This window comes from Palaemon carinicauda, chromosome 21 (genome assembly GCF_036898095.1).
Source record: "Palaemon carinicauda isolate YSFRI2023 chromosome 21, ASM3689809v2, whole genome shotgun sequence".
Taxonomy (NCBI): domain Eukaryota; kingdom Metazoa; phylum Arthropoda; class Malacostraca; order Decapoda; family Palaemonidae; genus Palaemon; species Palaemon carinicauda.
In genome coordinates, this window is record NC_090745.1 from 107,839,937 (window position 1) to 107,862,832 (window position 22,896).

Genomic DNA, 22,896 nt, shown 5'->3' on the forward strand with positions numbered 1-22,896 from the left:
CTGTGGCTGGAATATCTCTTTTCTTCATCTTCCCAATTCTTGTTCTGTCACTCATATTTTCTGAAATCAGGGTCATTGTATACTGTATTCTGTAAGTAATGCATTTCCTTTTCAGTTCTAAGACTGAATTCATATTTATTTGTTTTGTGGCATTTGCTGTGCCCTATTGATTTTATCTTTTAACATTATGCTTATGCCTCATTTAAATTTTATAGTCTTTGTGTGCTTAATAAATTGCATTCTGTTTTGTAAATATACTGAACTTATCTGTTTTTCATTCGTCTTTCTCTCATACAATAGCTAAAACTAAATCATTCTAGTTTTAATTTTAGGAACTCTTATTTATAAAAATGTTTTTCTTCAACAGCGTGAATTGTCAGAGTCTGAAGAATTACGTGCCCTGTACGAATCACAGTGCCTTAAACAAGAGCAGGCAATGTGTAAACTTCGAGAACAGAAAGAGGCGTCCGAGCAGATGCTTAAGGTAAGTCAAATTCAAATATTGTATGAGTGTTTTTGCATTGTTTAATTGTTGTATGTGTTTTAATGCTAGAAATTATGGCCAATCAATATGTAAAGCATAGGTTAGACAAAAACTAACATTTGAGCAAGCAAATGAAAATATTTTTATTAGAAATTCATTTGCTTTTAATATGACCTTAAATGTTCATCCAAAAAAACAATGATTGTGAATTTCCTATAAATATGATAAGGAAAGAACTGAACATGAATATGAATTGAAGGAATTTATAGACCTTGAAGTGACATATATGACAAAAGTCATAAATAGCTATTTGTAAGACTTGCAGCTTTAGAAGTAGAATACTAGACTTTATATCTGGTAACAGCTCTAGATGAAAAGTAAAATAAATGGCAAGTCTAATTTTTACAGGAATTTAAAAAAGTTTTACCCAATTTAATTACTAAGATGCCAATGTACAGTTCTATTAAAAAAGTCTCCAGTTTATGATCTTAGGTCACTGCAATACTTTTCTGGTGTTTTATGGATTATAAATTGGCTCTCAGTTTATCATAAGGTATATTTTACTCTTGACATTCAGAAGGTTAGACTTTAGTTTTAGAGTAACCTTGCCATAGTTTATGGATAAATAGCTGATTAAAGCATTTAAGGAAAGTAGTTGTTAAATGATACACGAGGTTCTCTTGGTGTGAGGAGAATAAGGCTGGAACAGTTCGAAAATTTAATCTCTGGGATGTAAAACAATTTGATCTATTAATACAAAACAATTTGATGACAAATATAGCTATTTGTACTATACTATACTCTTTCTTCAGCAACTGGGAAATAACCCAAATAACTAAAATGCTGATAGAAGGGAGAGCTTGCTTTCAGTAAATTCTCATTCAAAAATATAAAATAGAATTATACAAATGATAAAATTAATTAGTAATTATCTTGATTACATTTGATTGAGATTATAAAGTTACGGGAGCCCCATTCAGATTTATGAAGAGGCATACTGGATATCACAGATAATGAGGTAAAGTATAGAGTCCTTGGTGGATGTTATAGGTATTGAACAGCTCTGTTGGAAGTCTAAACAAAACACATACAGAGTAAAAGAAATCAATGCAGTTGATGTCAAAGGGACATTGCAAAGAACATTTAACTCCATCTACAGTAAGTTACGCAAACTATACTGTAGGTGGTACTAGTTGACTCTTGTTTTTAACTGGATTCATTATTGTGTTGGTAGAAAAGTCATAAACAAATGTATGGTTTAGATAGACTGTTACATTTGTATTTTTTTATTTCACTAGAATTTTCTCAAGGATCCAAGAGGAAAAATGTTTTAGTAATAAAATGGTTGCTAGTAGATAAATGTTTTTATTTTCCTTTTTTGTCTGCTTTGAAGTTCCTTTGTTCTCATTTTCCGTGATAATATACGGTGATTCTCCATCATTGAAGCTGGTCAATGCCTTCAATTGGGCTCAAGACCCACTTTTACCTTCTGCTTTCTTTTTCTCACTTCCAGCTGGTTTGGGTTAAGTAAAGGCATCAAGTCATCTGTCTTATTGGCCATTGCATGTACTCGTGATTGTAAAATAAAAATTTTGCCATCATTTGCTTTACTTCTTTAGCGATATAAGGATTGAAATATGTGTAAGAGAACCGGGTTGTACGTTCAGGAATATTTATTTTTCTTATCAAAGGAAAGGATTCAAAAACTGAATCAACAAGTTGACTTACTGGAGCGTGATATCAGACGTACTGAGGAGCGCAGAAAAACTGATCTGAAGGGCTTCCAGAGTGATGTCCAGCTGTTGAAAAATGATGTAAAAACTCTCATATCCCAGTTATATAAGGTGAATATGAATATTTGTTTTTGTTCTTGAAATGCTACTTGAAATAACTGCATGTATCAACATTTTTTATTTGAAGTAGAAATTAATTTACTTTTTGTTTAAATTTTATGCAAATATTTTACATGTTTCTGCAAGTAAATTCAATTATTTATTTTAGTGTGCATAGTCTATTCCATCATCTAATTATATATGTGGGAAAGCAGTCTGAATGATTACTTCTGATGATTGTTGTTGTTGTTTTTTTTTTTTTTTTTTTTCATAAAATAATAATTCTCAGATTATTTGATGAACAAGGCAAAGGAAAAATTATCAAGCTATTTATGATTACTTTCATGAATTCAGTTTCTTATCAATTTTTCATTTTTATTATTACTAATCTCTCAATCTACCATGGCACTTCCCCCAATTTTGGGAGGCAGCCGACATAAAAAAGAAACAAAACAGGATTTTTCTTTTCGTCGTTCCTTTTGGCCTGACTAGGGATACAGTACAGCCAAGTTTTGTTGGTACTACTAGGGGGCCACAGCCCACTCTCTCCCGTTTTCTACCACAAACTGAAGCTTCCTTTGCTGACTCTCCTACGGCCGCTACTTCAGTGGTCACTAAGGTGACCCGAGGTAGCAGCAGGCCCTATCGGAACTATCACAATTGCTCACCATTCACTCTTACTTCTAGCATGTTCTTTTGCCTCTCACATCTATCCTCCTGTTACCAGGGCTTTCTTCATTCCATCCATACACCCAAACCTTGGCCTTCCTTTTTCACTTTTCCCATCAATTCTTGCATTCATCACATTCTTCAACAGACTACTTTCCATCCACTCTGCATGGTCAAACAACCTCAACACATTCATATCCACTTTAGCTGCCAATTCGTATCTCACACCAGTTCTCACCCTGACTACTTTGTTCCTAACCCCATTCAATCAAAATACAAGAGCCATACTCCTTAGACACTTCATCTCAAACAAATACAAATTCTGTCTCTCCTTCTTTTTCATTCCCCACAATTCCGATCCATACATCACAGTTGGTACAATCACTTTCTCGTACAAAACTTAACATTCATCCCTAACCCTCTATTTCTTATCACTCCTTCACAGCCCCCCACACTTTACATCCTTCATTCACTCTCTGATGTACATCTGCTTCCCCTCCACCATTTGCAGCAACAACAGAACCCAAGTACTTAAATTGATCTTCCTCCTCAAGTAACTCTATTTAACATAACGTTCAATCTAACACTACCCTCCCTTCTCATTCATCTCATACCCTTACTCTTACCCACATTAACTTGTAACTTCTTCTCACACACGCCCTCTCAAACTCTGTCATTAATCAACACAGCTTCTCCTCCAAGTCTGCAACCAATACAGTATCATCTACAAACAACTGATTCATATCCCATTCATAATCATTTTCATCTATCAGTTTCTATCCTCGACCAAGCACTTGAGCATTTCCTATCCTAACATATGCTTTACTACCTATGTATGATATTATTCAAAATGTGTATACTGAACATTCTTTTGGAATGAGTTAAGGAGCCCTCGAGTAGAAGTAAAGGAAAGTGTAATGGAGATGATATCTTTTTCATTATATATTGTAGCTCAGTGATTCCCAATCTTTTCACTACCTAGGACCCCTTTCATTTAAATGAGTTTTCCCACTGCCCACCAGGATATTCAATAATTCTATTAACTTATTTACTGACTTGATTAACTAAACAACTAACTCTTCCTACTAGATTCTTCAATAGAAAATTGAATAAATGAAAATATAAAGAAATACAGAAAAGAAACCTGATTTTATTTCATTAATGAGATAATTGTTACTGTTTTGCCAATTCTAAGTTATCAATTTCAGGTCCAGTGGCAGTTTTAATTGCAGATCAGGTTCTATATTTTGAGTTTATGTAGGCTACACCAGCTGTGAGAAAGTCTGTTCTCATAAATATGTAATAGGAAATGGCATTATATGTCTTAAGGCTTTGGTCATATTAAAAAACTTTTCCTTATTGAAGTGTCACATGAACGATCAATAAGAACATTTTCTTCGTTCGATGTTGTTTCTTTAATATTTTTTACATTACATGAAATTAATTCCTAATCCACCTGTTATTGGCCTCATGATTCTCTGAAACTAGCCTTTAAACCTTGAAAATGCTGTATGAAAAGGCTATTTATTTTTCTGATAGCATTTCAATTTTTAAGAAAGTCACAAAATTTTGGAAAGGATTAAAAAAAACCTTTTCAAGTTCTCAGATCACAATTATAATTTCATGATCATGGTTTCCACTTTATCTTCAACTTTAAATATAGTTAAAGATTTCCCTTGTATGCTTCAATTTAGGTCCATCATATATGTAGATAGGTCCAACATAAATGCAACAATAGCTATCCAAGAAAAGACATTAAACCACACTTTTCCATGGAAGTATTTATCCTGAAGAAATATTCGCATTTCATCACGTAACTCAAATATGCAAGTATGTTACCACAAGACAATCATCTCACTTGAGATTGCAAGAGCAGTTGCTTATAAGCACTGCCTCTCTCCTCCCAAAGAACTTTAATAATAATTTGATTTAAGGGATGAACTTTTATGAAGTTTACTACCTTCATTACTTCATCTAAAGTCGACTTTAATTTTCCTGGTATTCTTTTTTGATGCCAACAATTCTCCATGCTTGCCACAATGAGTCCATTTTATATTAAGTAGTATAGCTTGGATCTTTGTTCCGAGTCTTTTATACTTTCCTGACATAGCAGTAGCCCCAACAACATGACTCCTACACACTTTGACCATCAAATTTCATTAGCAGTTTTGAAATTATTCAAACAATTAGAAATAGACTCGCCTGTAGCATGTGTTGTTAGTGGCAGGCAAAAGAGAAAATCTTCACTAATTGTACCATCAAAATCATATACAAATTCAAGTAAATCAGTGTTATTAGAAATGTCTGTACTTTCATATAATTGCCAAGAATAATGATGACTTTCAATCACTCTTCACCAGCTTCCTTAATCTGTCGAGAGGCTATTATATCAAGTTACCTATTACTATAGGTCTTATTTATTTAGATATAGAATTCTGAAAAGTCTTTTTGCTCCTAAGTTTAAAAGAGTATGTTAAAGTATATAACCTGAAAACATTATGCCCATGTACTATAGAACTTGTAAAGTTTTATAAGACTATGATAAATGTGCTGGGACAGTATAGAATCTTGTAGTGTATATTTTTACATTTAGTACACTGTACTTTATAACTAAGAAATTCGTAGTTCAATGTAAGCAAAGAACATTCCTTTCAAAATTTTTATTATTTTTAGTTTTAGTAAATGCCAAAACTACTTTATTACAGTGCAAAGATAAAAATCTAAGAACTATTTCTTGAATCTAAATTAAAGCTGTAGAAGTTTATTCTGCATAAATACATCTCAATATTTGACTGCAAGCTAACGTAGGTATGTGAATATGTAAGGTTATACACATTCCAGTCATCATATTGCTGTTATAATCGTGCCCCTTTCAGCCTTAATGCTTACTGTATACACAGTTATATAGAATAACTGCCCCTTTCAGCCTTACTGCTTACTGTATACACAGTTATATAGAATAACTGCCCCTTTCAGCCTTAGTGCTTACTGTATAGACAGTTATATAGAATAACTGCCCCTTTCAGCCTTAATGCTTACTGTATACACAGTTATATAGAATAACTGCCCCTTTCAGCCTTAATGCTTACTGTATACACAGTTATGTAGAAAAACTGCCCCTTTCAGCCTTAATGCTTACTGTATGCACATTTATATAGAATAACTGCCCCTTTCAGCCTTAATGCTTACTGTATAGACAGTTATATAGAATAACTGCCACTTTCAGCCTTAATGCTTACTGTATAGACAGTTATATAGAATAACTGCCCCTTTCAGCCTTAATGCTTAATGTATACACAGTTATATAGAATAACTGCCCCTTTCAGCCTTAATGCTTACTGTATAGACAGTTATATAGAATAACTGCCCCTTTCAGCCTTAGTGTTTACTGTATAGACAGTTATATAGAATAACTGCCCCTTTCAGCCTTAGTGCTTACTGTATAGACAGTTATATAGAATAACATCCCTTCATCATCATCATCATCATCTGCTCCTATGCCTATTGATGCAAGGTCCTCGATTAGATTTCGCCAGTACACTAAAACAACCAGAAGTACAGTAACCATAAAATAAAAGCAGTAGATGGAATTAGAAATACAGTATATTAATTTTCATTAAATATAAAAGGTTTTTAGATAATACTGTGAATTTGGGTATTTGTAAATGAAGCTCCAGAGCCAATATTTGGATGCAGAAGGCAATCTTGCTCCTAAGCTTCCAATTTTAAATATTTAACTTAGCCGGTGAATATATAATAGCTGCAACTCTGTTGCTCGACAGACACATACAGTAAAAACTCGCCAGCGATCGCTATACAGGTTGCGGGTGTGCCCACCAGCGCCAACTGTCGGCCAGATACCACTCTCGATGTAAACAAAGACTCAATTTCTTCTCTGTCGACGTGTCGACAAGACGTACTTTACTCGCTGTTGAACCTGGAGTTTTTTCCCATCATATTTGGTGAAGTACTTTAATTTGGTTTGAGCTTTCGCAGTACAGGTGTTTTTCTTCAAATAAATCCTTGAACTCTTTTTTGGATCGGATTAATTGTTGATGACTTAGATCGTTTTTTGGAATTTTCCCTTGACTAATTCAAAATGGCTGACCCTTCACAAGTTCCCAAGTTCAGAAAATGTAATGCTAGGGACTGTCATAGGCGTCTTCCAAAGGCTTCTCTCGACCCTCACACTGTTTGTTCCAATTGTCGGGGTAAAACCTGTCAATTGGAAGATCGGTGTGAGGAATGCGTGGGCCTTTCGGAATTCGATTTTCTCGAATTTGAGAAATATACACGCAGACTAGAGAGAGATAGGGTAAGGAGAAGTTCTTCTAGGTCGGTAGATTTTTCCTCTCCACATGCCCCTGAACCTAATCCTTCCCCTGTAGTGGTTGTTCCTAACCCCCCTCCTAGCACTCAGGAACCGTCGATGGCAGACATGATGCGTGCTATTCATGCCTTGGGGGAGAGAGTTGAGTCTTTAGCAAGTGACCGAAATCAACTCATGGCGGATGTTAAGGAACTCAAGTGCCAAAGTGCCACGAAGGATAGTGTCAAAGTGCCTAGTGTTACGCAAAGTGTTGTGAACAGTGTTGCGCTCGAGGGTTTGTCTGTTCGTGCCTGTCGTCCTCCTAGTCCGGGACCTCTTGCAAGCTCCCAAGCCCAGGGGAGAAGCAATGTCGTACGACTCATGGGTTCGAGAGGCCTTGATCAGCGAACAGACGTTCCCTCTATGGTATCAGGCGTATCTCTCCAAGATCGCCCCTACCAACGTAAGACGAGAGAGCCCATTTTTACCTCGTCGTCCGAAGGTGTTTCTCGTAAGAAACCTTGGACCAAGGTCTCCAGACCTTTAAAGCATCAGTCGGTCCCTTCAGGACAAGTCCAACGTCCCGGATGTAGCCACTGGGACAGTTCGGACCCGTTGCCGTCATCTGATGACTGCTCGCCGCCTAAGAGAGGCAAAGTTGTGCCGTCTCAGTCGCTCACCCCATCTGTTACCGCACCTGCTTCCGTAGACCCTAAATGGGTGTTACTGCAAGACATGCAGTCCAAGCTTGCGTCCTTGATGGGGGACTACAATGCGGAGAAGGTTGCCGCTGATCCTTCTGGCCAGCAACCATCCAAGCTGTCTGTTGTGCGTCCTGTTGACGTTGAGGTAGCTTTCTCGCGTCAACCAGTTGGGGTTGTACCTCCACCGATGCGACCCAGTGTGGATTTCCAGCCGCACGTTGACGTTAGGCAACGCACGGATGTGGTTGGTGACGTTCAGGACGTTCATCAACCATCAGAGGTGACTTGTTTTGACGCGGTGCGTCAACCTCCGCAACCCGGTATGGTGTTGACTGCACAACCCAGACGGTCTAAACAGTCTCGGGTGGACGCTGTGCGTCCTCGCGCACCTGTGGTTGTTGACAGTTTCCAGACTGTTCAGCAGTTCCATGACGCTGCGTCCGGCTCCGTCACGTGTGCACCAGTGCGACCGGACTCGGCGAGTCAAACGTTGCCCACACCTTTGCCGTTTTCTCATCAGTTATCGGATGAGGAACTGTCAGATGAGGACGTTGCTGAACCACATCCTGAGGATCAACCTTCAGAACTTGATGAGCCTAAGGCAGTTCAACCATCCTTAGACTTTAGAAAAGTCATGGCTGTGTTTAAGGAGTTGTTCCCTGACCACTTTGTTTCTGTGGCTCCTCGTTCGCCGCCGTCGGAGTTTGTCTTAGGCGTTCCTGCTACCGTGCCTGCCTTTACTAAACTCGTTCTCTCTCGCTCATCCAAGAGAGCTTTGCGGCTGTTGGGCGATTGGTTAGAGACCAAGAAGAGTTTAGGGAAGACAGCATTTGCCTTCCCCCCATCTAAACTCTCGTCTAGATCGAGCGTCTGGTATGCCACGGGAGAAGTTCTCGGCTTGGGAGTTCCTGCCTCTGCCCAGGGCGACTTCTCAAGTCTTGTAGACTCTCCCCGCCGCCTTGCCATGAGACGCTCGAAGATTTGTTGGTCACCATCGGACCTGGACCACCTTCTTAAAGGTATATTTAGGGCGTTCGAAGTCTTTAACTTCCTAGACTGGTGTTTAGGGGCCCTGAGTAGGAAAATCTCTTCTGCTGACAAGAATGTTTCCTTACTCATTATGTCCTGCATGGACAAGGCCGTCCGTGATGGGTCCAACGAACTTGCCGCCTCATTCACGTCCGGAGTCCTGAAGAAACGAGAGTCTCTATGTTCTTTCCTGTCTGCTGGAGTGACGCCATGCCAAAGATCTGAGCTACTCTTTGCGCCCTTGTCCAAGTGCCTGTTTCCTGAAGTCTTGATTAAGGAAATTGCCTTGTCTTTAGTGCAGAAGGACACCCACGATCTAGTTGCGTCCTCGGCTCGCAAAGCTCCCCCTTTGCCTACATTGTCTGCTAGACCTAGGATAGACACTCCAGCGTCTCGGTTTATACCGCCCTTTCGTGGCAGAGCCTCCAGCAGGGGAGGTGCTTGTGCCGAAGGGAAGAGAGGGAAGAGGAAAGGATCCAAGTCCTCTAAGGGCAGAGTCTGACTGCCCGCAACTTCAGACAGCAGTAGGTGCCAGACTCAAGAACTTCTGGCAAGCCTGGGAGAAGAGAGGCGCAGATCAACAATCTGTGAGGTTGCTCAGAGAGGGGTACAAAATCCCTTTTGTACGCAAACCCCCTCTAGCGACGTCCCCCATCGATCTCTCTCCCAGGTACAGAGAGGAAGAAAAGAGACAAGCCCTGAAACTGGAAGTGTCTCTTTTGCTAGAGAAGGGAGCGGTGGTCAAAGTCTCGGACCTTCAATCATCGGGGTTTTACAACCGTCTCTTCCTAGTATCAAAGAAGACAGGAGGTTGGAGACCGGTGCTAGACGTCAGTGCTCTGAATGTCTGTCACAAAGACGAAGTTTTCCATGGAGACCCCAAAGTCAGTCTTAGCAGCGGTCAGAAAGGAAGACTGGATGGTCTCTCTAGACCTAAGGGACGCCTACTTCCACATCCCCATTCACTCAGACTCCCAACCCTTTCTGAGATTCGTCTTCGAAGATGTGGTTTACCAGTTTCGGGCCCTGTGCTTTGGCCTAAGCACAGCTCCTCTCGTGTTTACGAGGCTGATGAGGAATGTGGCAAAATTCCTCCACTTATCGGACATCCGAGCCTCCCTTTATTTGGACGACTGGCTTCTCAGAGCCTCTTCCAGTCGTCGCTGTCTGAAGGATCTCAATTGGACTCTAGATCTGACCAAGGAATTGGGACTCCTAGTCAATTTGGAAAAGTCGCAGCTGGTCCCATCCCAAACTATTCTGTATTTAGGGATGGAGATTCACAGTCAAGCTTTTCGGGCTTTTCCGTCGGCCCCCAGAATAGATCAAGCCCTGCTCTCCATCCAGAAGATGCTGAAGAAAGAACGCTGCTCAGTCAGGCTGTGGATGAGTCTGGTAGGGACGCTGTCATCCCTGGAGCAATTTGTCTCACTAGGAAGGCTACACCTCCGTCCTCTTCAATTCCATCTGGCTTTTCACTGGAAAAAGGACAAGACGCTAGAGGCGGTCTCGATCCCGATTTCCGAAAAGATAAAGTCTTGTCTGACTTGGTGGAAGGACAATATCAGCCTACGAGAGGGTCTTCCTCTGGCAGTTCAGATACTCTTGGGGTTGAGGAAGAAGAGTCGATGACGATTCATTGTTTAATAATCAGATACCCAGATTACAAGGGCCTGCAATAGGCTCCGCACGTCTTTATAACTGCGCGGGAAAACATATCGTACACACGGATCCCACATGCCCCTCCAAGATTGACATGTAATAATTACAACAATTACACTGCAATCTGATAATTATCAAATGGGGTAAATCAGTAACAAAACAGATAGGATGCACAATGTAGCATCTAGCTACACAAAAATAATCAGAGTAAATAAATCAATAATTGCTTAATAAAATGGGTCGAATTGGCATAATAGAAATGGATCAACTGCATACTGTAAACATAGCCATACAAGAAAAAATTAAAACATTCACAGAACAAAGCAATGTGAGCAACACTATCAGATGTATAGTATAGCATGAATTATCAATAATTCTTTTAAAAAAAAAAGAAAAAAAAAAAAAATCCATAATAACACGTGGACAAGGAAATCATATATTTATAGGCTAGCAGTACACAAAAGCAATGACAATTACATATTATTTAACAAATTCAGTGAGCCAGCCAGGTTCTTTCCTGGAGCGTTGTGGTCTCGTAGCACGGGGTAGGCTGGGTGTGGGGGAGCTAGACCTGGGCGGGCTCTCACTGCTGCTGTCAGCTGGTGTGGTGCTAGGGGTTGGGTCAGACGGTGGGCTGGGCGTGGGACAAGCTATCTGTCCCTTTAAATGTTTTCTGTTGCGCAATGATAACCTTCCACTCCCGTCAAGCCTTACTGTGTACTGCCGGTATGGGTGATGGGAGATGATGACACCTGATCTGTCCCACCTTTTAGTCCCGGGATCTTGAATCCTAACCTGGGTGCCCACATGCAATGGAGTCATGTTGCAAGAGCGTTGTCTTGGTGATTGGGGAAATCTGTCACTAGACGATGCCATCAATATTTCCCGCTGTCGAAGGGTTCTTCTCCAGTGGCGATCTACCTTATACTGCTGTCTTGCTGTAGGAACACCATCACGAAGTGCTCTTCCTGTTGCTAGTTGAGCTGGTGACTTGCCTATCTCTCTCAAGGGCGTATTCAGGTATTGCAGCATTGCCTGTGTGCACCTGTCGTTGTCCAAACTACCGTTGGCCCCCGTGTTCGAGCGGATGATTCTTTTGGCGGATTTCACAGCAGCCTCTGCCCTCCCATTTGACTGTGGATAATGAGCAGATGAAAGGCGGACGGTAACCCTCCATTTCTTAAGAAAGTCCATCATCTCCTCACTAGCCAAGTTAGTGCCTCCATCAGTGGAGAGTTGCTCGGGAGCCCCCCACCTGGAAAAGTAGCCACGTAGTTTCGCTATAATTTTGTTGGAACCAGTTCCCTTGGGGAAATGCGCTATTTCTAGCCAACCCGTCAGTCTGTCAGCGTAGGCCAAATAAACTTGTCCTTCGAGTTGAAAGAGATCAGCCACCGTCTGCTGGAAGGGGTACTCAGGGGGAGGGGTAACAATCATGACTTCTGGCGGTGAAGAGGGCGTGTGCAGGTTGCAGATATCACAGGAAGCTCGGCATTGTTCCAAGTCGCCTGCTATTCCAGGCCAATACACGGTTGCTCTTGCACGACGTAACATCGAATCTAGCCCTTGATGGCTGGCATGCAGGTTCCTTGCTACTTTATTACGTAATGAGTCAGGTATCACTAATCTCACTGCCCCCTCCTCATGGGTATATGTCACCATACTTTGTGCAGCAGCCAACCTGTCCCTTACGCTGTAGAAGGGTCGAAGACACTGTAGTTCTTGGGATTTTTGCTTAGGCCAGTCCCCAGCACGGACTCTTGCGAGCAGCAGCTGGTATACGGGATCATTATTTGCTGCGTCCATGACCATCTCTTCGTCCATTGTAATACCGTCATCTTGGCTCAATACAGCTACTGTTGCTGCTGCTACCGCCGCGGAGATATCTTCTTCTTGTATGGTGTCCTCCTTATCTGGGACTGCCGTTAGGGAGGGGTACCGAGATAGAAAATCGGCTGCTGAATTCCACTTTCCTGGCAGGTACTTTATTGTGAACTTATATTGCAGAGTCTTTTCTTTAAGGCGGAATAACCTTGGGTTCACCACATCTGTGAGGGCCCTATCCCCCAAAAGCTTCACTAGTGGGCGGTGGTCTGTTACGATAATGAGGGAGGGGCATCCCAACAGAAACAATCTTGCTTTCCGTAGACACCAGGCCACTGCCAAAGCTTCTCCTTCCACTGCTGCGTATCCGGATTCGGCAGCAGACAGGTGACGACTCCCACACAGAGCCAGCCGCCAACCCCCTTTGCAACAAAAAGGGGTCTCTAGGGAGGTACAACCACAGTACTGTTGCAGGACAACGAAACCTATACCTTCCCTACTCCAATCTGTGATTACTGCTGTAGGCCTAGTCTTGTCGTAATACCGTAGTCCATCCTTTGCCAGCCGACAAATAATATCTTGAGCCTGTCGGAACTTGTGTTGCAGTTGTTCGTCCCAATATACCTTCTTTCCTGTAGATTTCTTCAGTAGTTCCCGGAAGGGCTCCATGAGGGGCGCGGTGGCCAAAAAGGGTGCCAGCTGGTTGACGAAACCATACCAGGATCTGATATCCGTAACTGATGGTTGGGCTGGCATGGGAAAGTCTCTTATGGCAGCCAACCTTTCACTTGTAGGCTCATACGAGTCCCACCCCAGGTGAAAACCAACAAAGGTAGCCTCTCTCCTACAAAATGAGAACTTTTCTGGTTTTAGGGTAATGCCTTTCTTCGCGCAGGTAGCCAGGAAATCAAAGGTGTGCCAAAAGGCTCCCTCAACACTTATGTCATGCAGAAGGGTGTCGTCTACACACTTGTACTTGCGAGGAATATCCATAATTGCGTCATCAAACCGTCGAGTGTAGGCATCGGAAGCTGCACAGTGGCCCATCGGGGTGCGACGATACTGGTACCTGCCCCATGGGGTTATGAAAGTTGTCAGTCTTCGGCTGTCCTCATCCAACTCCACCTGGTGGAAACCCCAGAACGCATCTGCAACAGTCTTATAGCTTCGAACAGGTACACCAGATACTATATCAAAGGGTGCTGGTGTATGGTGCGTTTCCCTCTTGCAACATGCATTTAAGCGCTGATAATCCACTGTCCTCCTCGGGTGGCCATCCTTTTTGGCCACTACTACCATTCTGGCGCACCACTCTGTGGCCTCCCCCGGTGGTACTGGCTGGATGATGCCCCTACGTACGTCCTCCTCCAGCTGAGCCTTGACTTCATCTTCCCAGTGCTTTGGGACCGCTGCAGGTGTGTGGCAAGCATAGGGTATGGCCCCGGTGACGAGGTGGATGCGGTGGGGTGGGCCCTCCATAACTGGGAGGGGTGACTTGGAGGTGTTGAAGGTTGTCGCCGAAAAACGTTGGAGTAGCCAATCTTGAAGTAAGGGAACGTTTTCTTCCAGCGGGGGGAATGGTAACACTGTCGGACGTGAGAGATCCACCTCCTCTACTGTATCAACGGTGGCAACACTGGCGAGATGATAGGGGAACGTAGCTGGGACTAGACCCAACTCTTTACACATTGACAATGACAAGTATAAATTTGTTGCAGAATTCACGAAGAAAATCTCCTGCATAGAGGATCGACCATTTAATGATACACAACACTTAGTTGCCCCTAAACACTTCAAACGAATGCCTGCAACATCTCTCAGCGTCTGCTGCTTTTCAACTTTCGCGGGGTCGAGGTGCAGCAGCTGCAACAGCTCGCTGCCAGCGACGCAAACCTGGGCCCCCGTATCGGCAACGGCGGTGGTGGGTACACACTCCCTCCCCCCCGGCACTGACACTGATACATTTAATAACGGTTGTCCCGCAACGGCGGTAGATGCAATCACTACAGCACTAGATACTTCTGGCAGGACCTTACGTTTGCCCCTACAGCATTTCTTCAAATGCCCCACTTTCTGGCAATTATAACAAGTAACACCTTTGGCCAAACACGAATTCTTATCGGAGTGCGAACTGCCACAGTTGCCGCACCTCGTTGGCGGCGTACGATGCACAGCACGGTGGATAGTGGCGGCTGCACACTCCCCCTCCTCCGTGACATTGGCTGCCTCGACTGGCGGATAACTTGAAATTTGGCGGGAAATTTTCCCGCTCTCACCTACATCCCTAACCGCAGCTTCAAATGCTATGCACTGTGCCCTGAGGGCGTCTACGCTATCATACCTATGATAACTTTGAAAAATTTCTCTTTTAAGCACTAAATTATTCAACCCTACCATCACTTTACGCAATAGCATATATTCAGACAGATCGGAATTACACTGTGGGCACTCGAACTTGCAATCTAGAGCTAACTGAGAACACCTTTGAAAATACACATTGATAGGCTCATCCGTGGCCTGAACATCATTAAAGAATTCGCTCCATAGCACTGCTTGGTTGGATGACCGTAGTACTAGCTTTTCAACGCTATCTAATGCCTCCTTGGGGCTCACACATGACCATTGGGCCGCTGAGAACTTTGCATCTAAAGCTCTCTGTAGAGCTGGCACACACAGAAGACGGATGTGCATGACGGCCTCCAAACTAGGCCACCTGTTCAGGTGTATCCAGCACTCCATAGACCGCCTCCATGTCCTGAACGCCGCTGAAGACATTTCCACATCACACTTCTCAGGAGCTGAAGCATTGGACACCCGTGGCACTCTGGCTACCGGCAGGTTAGCCACCTGGGTTTGCAGTGCAATGATAGCTTGTTGCTGGGAGATAATGGTGTCGCGGGCCTGACGAAGTGACGGAGTTGCGATGGCCCTCCTGGAGGGCGTTGCAAGACGAGGTCTAATAGGTGGTGCCATCCTGATCTACGCTCCACAGGCGTAGGTTCATATCTCACTGCGCCATCTTGGGGTTGAGGAAGAAGAGTCGATGACGATTCATTGTTTAATAATCAGATACCCAGATTACAAGGGCCTGCAATAGGCTCCGCACGTCTTTATAACTGCGCGGGAAAACATATCGTACACACGGATCCCACAGATACCCAACCACGTTCTCTTCTCGGACGCATCGGACTTGGGCTGGGGCGCGACGCTGGACGGTCGGGAATGCTCAGGTCTATGGAACTCGAGTCAGAGGAGCATGCATATCAACAGCAAGGAGCTTTTGGCGGTTCATCTGGCCTTGATAAGCTTCGAGTATCTCCTTCGAGGCAAAGTGGTGGAAGTAAACTCGGACAACACCACGGCCTTGGCGTACATTTCCAAACAGGGAGGTACCCACTCACTGACGTTGTACGAGATCGCAAGGGACCTGCTCATCTGGTCAAAAGATCGAGGCATCTCCCTAGTAACGAGGTTCATCCAGGGCGACTTGAACGTCCTAGCAGATTGTCTCAGTCGGAAAGGTCAAGTAATTCCAACCGAATGGACCCTCCACAAGGATGTGTGCAAGAGACTTTGGGCGACTTGGGGTCAACCCACCATAGATCTCTTTGCAACCTCGCTGACCAAGAGGCTTCCAATCTATTGCTCTCCAGTCCCGGACCCAGCAGCAATACATATAGATGCCTTCCTCCTAGATTGGTCACATCTGGATCTTTACGCATTCCCACCATTCAAGATTGTCAACAAGGTACTGCAGAAGTTCGCCTCTCACGAAGGGACAAGGTTGACGTTAGCTGCTCCCCTCTGGCCCGCGAGAGAATGGTTCACCGAGGTACTTCGATGGTTAGTAGACGTTCCCAGAAGTCTTCCTCTAAGAGTAGACCTTCTACGTCAGCCACACGTAAAGAAGGTACACCAAAGCCTCCACGCTCTTCGTCTGACTGCCTTCAGACTATCGAAAGACTCTCGAGAGCTAGAGGCTTTTCGAAGGAGGCAGCCAGTGCGATTGCGAGAGCAAGGAGAGCATCTACCATTAGAGTCTACCAATCGAAGTGGGAAGTCTTCCGAGACTGGTGCAAGTCAGTTTCTGTATCCTCGACCAGTACCTCTGTAGCCCAAATAGCTGATTTTCTCTTATACCTGAGAAAAGGACGATCCCTTTCAGCTCCCACTATCAAGGGCTACAGAAGCATGTTGGCATCGGTCTTCCGGCATAGAGGCTTAGATCTTTCCAAACATAAAGATCTGCAAGACCTCCTTAAGTCTTTCGAGACCACTAAGGAGCGTCGTTTGGCTACTTCTGGGTGGAATTTAGACGTGGTCCTAAGATTCCTCATGTCAGACAGGTTTGAGCCTTTACAGTCAGCCTCCCTGAAAGATCTCACTCTTAAGACTCTTTTCCTGGTATGCTTAGCCTCGGCTAAAAGAGTCAGTGAGCTTCATGCCTTCAGCAAGAACATCGGATTTTCGTCAGAAAAAGCTACTTGCTCTCTGCAACTTGGTTTTCTAGCCAAAAATGAGCTACCTTCTCGTCCTTGGCCTAAATCTTTCGATATTCCCAGCTTATCGGAGATCGTAGGCAATGAACTAGAAAGAGTCTTATGCCCTGTTAGAGCTCTTAAGTTCTACTTAGCTCGTACTAAACCTTTACGAGGCCAATCTGAAGCTTTATGGTGTTCGGTTAAGAAACCATCCTTGCCTATGTCAAAGAATGCTTTGTCATACTTTATCAGATTGTTAATACGAGAAGCTCATTCACACTTGAGTGAGGAAGACCGATCTTTGCTTAAGGTTAAGACGCACGAGGTTAGAGCTGTAGCAACTTCCGTGGCCTTTAAGCAAAATAGATCTCTGCAAAGTATTATGGACGCAACCTATTGGAGAAGCAAGTCAGTGTTCGCGTCATTTTACTTGAAAGATGTCCAGTCTCTTTACGAGAACTGCTACACACTGGGACCATTCGTAGCAGCGAGTGCAGTAGTGGGTGAGGGCTCAACCACTACAATTCCCTAATTCCATATCCTTTTAATCTGTCTCTTGAAATGTTTTTAATGTTGTTTTTATGGGTTGTCCGGAAGGCTAAGAAGCCTTTCGCATCCTGGTTGATTTGGCGGGTGGTCAAAGTCATTTCTTGAGAGCGCCCAGATTAGGGGTTTGATGAGGTCCTGTTGTATGGGTTGCAGCCCTTGATACTTCAGCTCCTGGGGGTCTGTCAGCATCCTAAGAGGATCGCTGGGCTCCGTAAGGAAGACGTACTTACAAGGCAGAGTAATCGTCTAAGTCGACTTCCTTACCAGGTACCTATTTATTTTGGTTTTGTTATATTGATAACTGTCAAAATGAAATAAAAAACTCTTAGCCTATACGATGTAAACATATTTAACTGGTCTCTACCCACCTCCTTGGGTGTGAATCAGCTATTATATATTCACCGGCTAAGTTAAATATTTAAAAATGATATTTTAATTATAAAATAAATTTTTGAATATACTTACCCGGTGAATATATAAATTAAACGACCCTCCCTTCCCCCCCAATAGAGACGCAGTGGGATGAGAAGAAATTGAGTCTTTGTTTACATCGAGAGTGGTATCTGGCCGACAGTTGGCGCTGGTGGGCACACCCGCAACCTGTATAGCGATCGCTGGCGAGTTTTTACTGTATGTGTCTGTCGAGCAACAGAGTTGCAGCTATTATATATTCACCGGGTAAGTATATTCAAAAATTTATTTTATAATTAAAATATCATATTTCCCACTTTTATATAAATTTCTTGTTTCCTGTACAGTATTTTATTTACTATATCTAAATGCTAATTTCTTATGATAATACAAATATATATGATAACCAGAAAACAATAAAAAGAAATTAATTTACATAAAAAAGAAATAGGATGAACTATTTACTGCAAGTTTTCTTTCCATTTTCTATTGACTAGCCAGCTGATAAAAACACACACACTCTCTCTCTCTCTCTCTCTCTCTCTCTCTCTCTCTCTCTCTCTCTCTCTCTCTCTCTCTCTCTCTCTCTCAAAAAAAAAAAAAAGGCAGATAAACTTTTTTTAATCAATATATTCAACAGTTAACTTTACCTGATAGTATTATTAGGCTTCTATTCTAGAATGATTATGATATTCGTTGAGTTCATACTACTAATAGGTAACTGAAATACGGTAGTTCAATGCTAATCTCTTGATACTGATTCAGGATTTTCAGTTTTTATAATTTACCTGGGATATATATTTTTTTGTTTTAAAGTAATACAGTGATGCCTCAGGATACGAAATTAATCCGTTCAGGATGCGGTTTCGTATCCTGATATTTTCGTATCCTGAGTCGTGTTTTACATGTAAATAGCCTAATCCGTTCCAAGCCTTATAAAAAGTCACCCTTTCTTTCATAAACACGCTAAACTGTAGTAATAAACATGCAATGCAGCTATTTCTATAATTCAATAATTAACACAACCGTTAAAAACAGCCTAATCCATTCCAGAAACCACTATGAGATTATTCAATAATGTAGTTATAGCCAAGTTATCCCCCCCAAGCCCAAAGAAAACGGTCCGTTTTCTTTACTACTGTATAAAAGTTACGGTACTGTATGTACGTAAAGCATTTAGATCAGTGAAGGTGTATTGTTACCTGTACGTACACCTAAATTAATGATTGATACATGTACACTCTGAAAAAAAGGTTACAGTTAATTAGTGTAACAAAAAAGTTGAAACTTACCTTTTGATTGAGACGATGTCCGATAGCGAAGTCGCGGCAGAGGAGGATGGCATAAGGCAGAAAACGTAACAAGTGACAGACTACTTACAGTAATTTACACACCTAACACATTAACACTTAAACTTTACGAAATAAAAAAATGGAAGAAATAATTAACACTTAACATTACGTATGGAAAACTATAAAATGAAAGAAAAAATTACTTTAACACTTAACGGTAACATAAAACTTAAAATTGAATTTTTTTTTTTTGCTTTTTTATAACTTTACGTTTTTCTTATTTTCTAAATCTCTTCTACTTCTTCATCACTTTCTTTTTTCTGTTTCTTTTCTTTACTTTCACCTTCTAATTCTTCATCCCTTCCTCTTTTCTGTTTCTTTTCTTCACTTTCACCTTCGTCTTGGTCTACTAATACCGCTGGCCTCTTTAATAAGAAACTATCCATTGAAGCTTGTTTCTGCCTACTTTTCAACACATTTCTAAAATGCGTTAGGCAAACGTAATATAATACACTACGTAACAAGTGACAGACTACGTACAGTAATTTACACACTTAACACATTAACACTTAAACTTTACGAAATGAAAAAATGGAAGAAATAATTAACACTTAACATTACGTATGGAAAACTATAAAATGAAAGAAAAAATTACTTTAACACTTAACGGTAACATAAAACTTAAAATTGAATTTTTTTTTTTTTTGCTTTTTTATAACTTTACGTTTTTCTTATTTTCTAAATCTCTTCTACTTCTTCATCACTTTCTTTTTTCTGTTTCTTTTCTTTACTTTCACCTTCTAATTCTTCATCCCTTCCTCTTTTCTGTTTCTTTTCTTCACTTTCACCTTCGTCTTGGTCTACTAATACCGCTGGCCTCTTTAATAAGAAACTATCCATTGAAGCTTGTTTCTGCCTACTTTTCAACACATTTCTAAAATGCGTTAGGCAAACGTAATATAATACACTACGTTACGTTATATACAGTCTATGTATAGTAAACACTAATACAGTACAGTGCACAGTAACGAATGTTTATTAACAATAACACGTGGCGTACGAATGTACTTTATATTAACACTAAGTCAAACAAGCGAAAGCACACAATGTCTGTTAACGATACCGCGGTCGGAACGAAAAGAGAGAGAGAGAGATGAACGCCCGTGCGTAGGCAAGCTGGGATAGTTGCCGACCAATAGGAAAGCAGGATCTTATGGCGTCAGCTAGCGTCTGAGTAGGGAGATAACCAATGGGTGAGCGGGAGGCTGTAAGTGAGTCTACCCAAGTTCAAAGTCAGGCGGCGCGCGCTTTTTAAAATTACTCTCGGCGAAGAGTTGGGATCTCGTAAGGTTTTCGTATCCTGAAATTTTATCCGTATCCTGGGGCATAAAAATCTTCGAATCAATTTTCGCATCCTGAATTTTTCGTAAGCAGAAACTTTCGTATCCAGAGGTATCACTGTACTGTATGTTATTTTGCATCTTATCTTCTGCCAAGTAAGAATCTGTAATCATAATAATTAAACTAAATGCACACTGTTTTAAATCTTTGATTTTTCTTGCAGAATTTACAGCTTAGCGTGTCTGTACAGCATTTTTATTTGTATTAGTTTTTATTTTTTTATTTTTCTTATTCCAGATTACAATGAAGCTTTATGGCGATGAGGCGGTTCCAGTTGATTCTAATGCTTTAAGAGATATTCAAACGGCATCTGACCTTGTAAGGGTTGTGCAAAACAAACTAGGCGATGTGAAACGAAAGCTTCTTAAAGTTGAAACTGAAGTTTCTGAAGAAACTTAAGAGTATATACTGCATTTTGCGACGTTGTAATTTTCTTGAATAATTTATTTACTGATATTCTACATCACTTCATAAAGGCAATTAATATGATAACTAACAAAGCATTAGTCTTTAATGTGCTGTACATTGTCTAAGGTATTTTAGTGCTATATATCTTTTTTCAGTAAAATGGGGTCATCACAATAGACTCATTTGGAGCATTAACAGGAATTAAGAGGAGTTAGCCTTTTATCTGAAAATATATTTATCATTAGCTGCTGTCACTTTAGAAAAGTCATGACCTTACTTTTTATTCACCATTCTGCCATACATCAAAATGAGAGGCTTACTGTACTTGAGAGTAGCTTCTACGTTTTATTTTTTAAAGTTCCTAGACTTTAAAAGACTTCTGTTAAACAAAAGGTAGTGGTTATATTTTACCTCTCCTTCATGCAGTCATACGTTACAAGTCAAGTCTACCTGTTAGACTGTACTTGTATTTTCTTTCCTCCATGTTTGCAATTGTTCAACATTTTTTAAAGTAGCTATCTCATTTTATCAGATATGCTGCTACACTTTAAAATTAGGTAAATAAAGAAGTTCAAGTAATGACCTCATTACCAATAGTTTTATGAAGGTCAGTCTGCTGGACCATCTAATTCGCGTATGTTTCCTTTTCCGGATTTATAAAAGTTTTGACAGACCAAATTTTTTTTATCGCGAGTAACAGTTTACATTTTTTTTCTTTTCTACACGTGCTTTAATTTTGAATATAATTCTTGGATTACTTTTTAATTGCAAATAATAATTCATGTGGAATCTGATAAATGTGCTGCATTTAGAGAGTAAAATTGTATGCAAAAATTATATTTGTTAAATTATTTGCAATCTGCTTGTGTTCCTGCCCCTTTATATTTTGTCTTTGATTTTGTCATTACAATCTTCATATTCTATTATTTTTCATACGTATATGCATACATAAATTAATACAGAATATATATATATATATATATATATATATATATATTTATATATATATATATATATATATATATATATATATATATACTGTATATATATATATATATATATATATATATATATATATATATATATATATATATATATATATATATATATATATATATATACAGTATATATATATATATATATATATATATATATATATATATATATATATATATATATACAGTATATATATATATATATACAGTATATATATATATATATATATATATATATATATATATATACATAGATAGATAGATAGATGTGATATAATGAATTTTATATATTCACTTATGCATGGTAGACTGACTAAATTGTTGCCTGTGATAGGTGGAGAGAGAAAAGTGTGGGTGTGTGTGTGTGTAAACTAGAATGGGGATTTTTTTTATTAATTTTTTCCAGCTAAGAAACATTTGATTCCTGTAGACCTATATCCCATGCATCTCATTCAGTAGTAGCAGTGAGCTAACTTTCCCAAAGTGGGTCATACCTAGTACTTATTATATTTTCAATCTTCACCTTAAAATTCTACTGTATATTTACTTACGCCATCCATTACAACCAGTGATGACATTTGTTGTTCTTAAGCTTTTCAGTTTGTGTGAAATCTATGAATGGAGAATGTTTACTTGATGCTGTATTTCATACAGTTTTTGTGTGGTAAAATAGCAAGTATTTCTTGGGCTAATTGTTTGAAAATTAAGTAAAGTACTCTTGTCTAATTTTGTGACTCACATAATCATTTGTAACTTTTAGATATTGACAGTGTGCGGGTTGATATTTTTTTATTGAAAATGTGCACAGATATTTTTTTAAACTTTACCATTCATTGTTTTCATTCA

At 40.6% G+C, this 22,896-nt stretch overlaps 1 protein-coding gene across 3 annotated transcripts in view; it reads left to right on the plus strand.

Annotated features, from left to right (window-relative positions):
- LOC137615398 (coiled-coil domain-containing protein 77-like) overlaps window positions 1-21,972 on the plus strand; it is a 150,965-nt gene extending 128,993 nt beyond the window's left edge. Inside the window, exons 9-11 of one of the 3 annotated variants that reach the window (XM_068345246.1) lie at window positions 368-484; window positions 2,176-2,328; window positions 20,885-21,972. In XM_068345246.1, coding sequence (XP_068201347.1) covers window positions 368-484; window positions 2,176-2,328; window positions 20,885-21,046 — 432 coding nt within the window. In that variant the 3' untranslated portion in view covers window positions 21,047-21,972. Of the gene's footprint in view, window positions 1-367; window positions 485-1,997; window positions 2,118-2,175; window positions 2,329-20,884 lie in introns of those variants that run through there. The other 2 variants (XM_068345247.1, XM_068345248.1) reach the window with 2 other exon arrangements.
- Window positions 21,973-22,896: the final 924 nt, after the last annotated feature.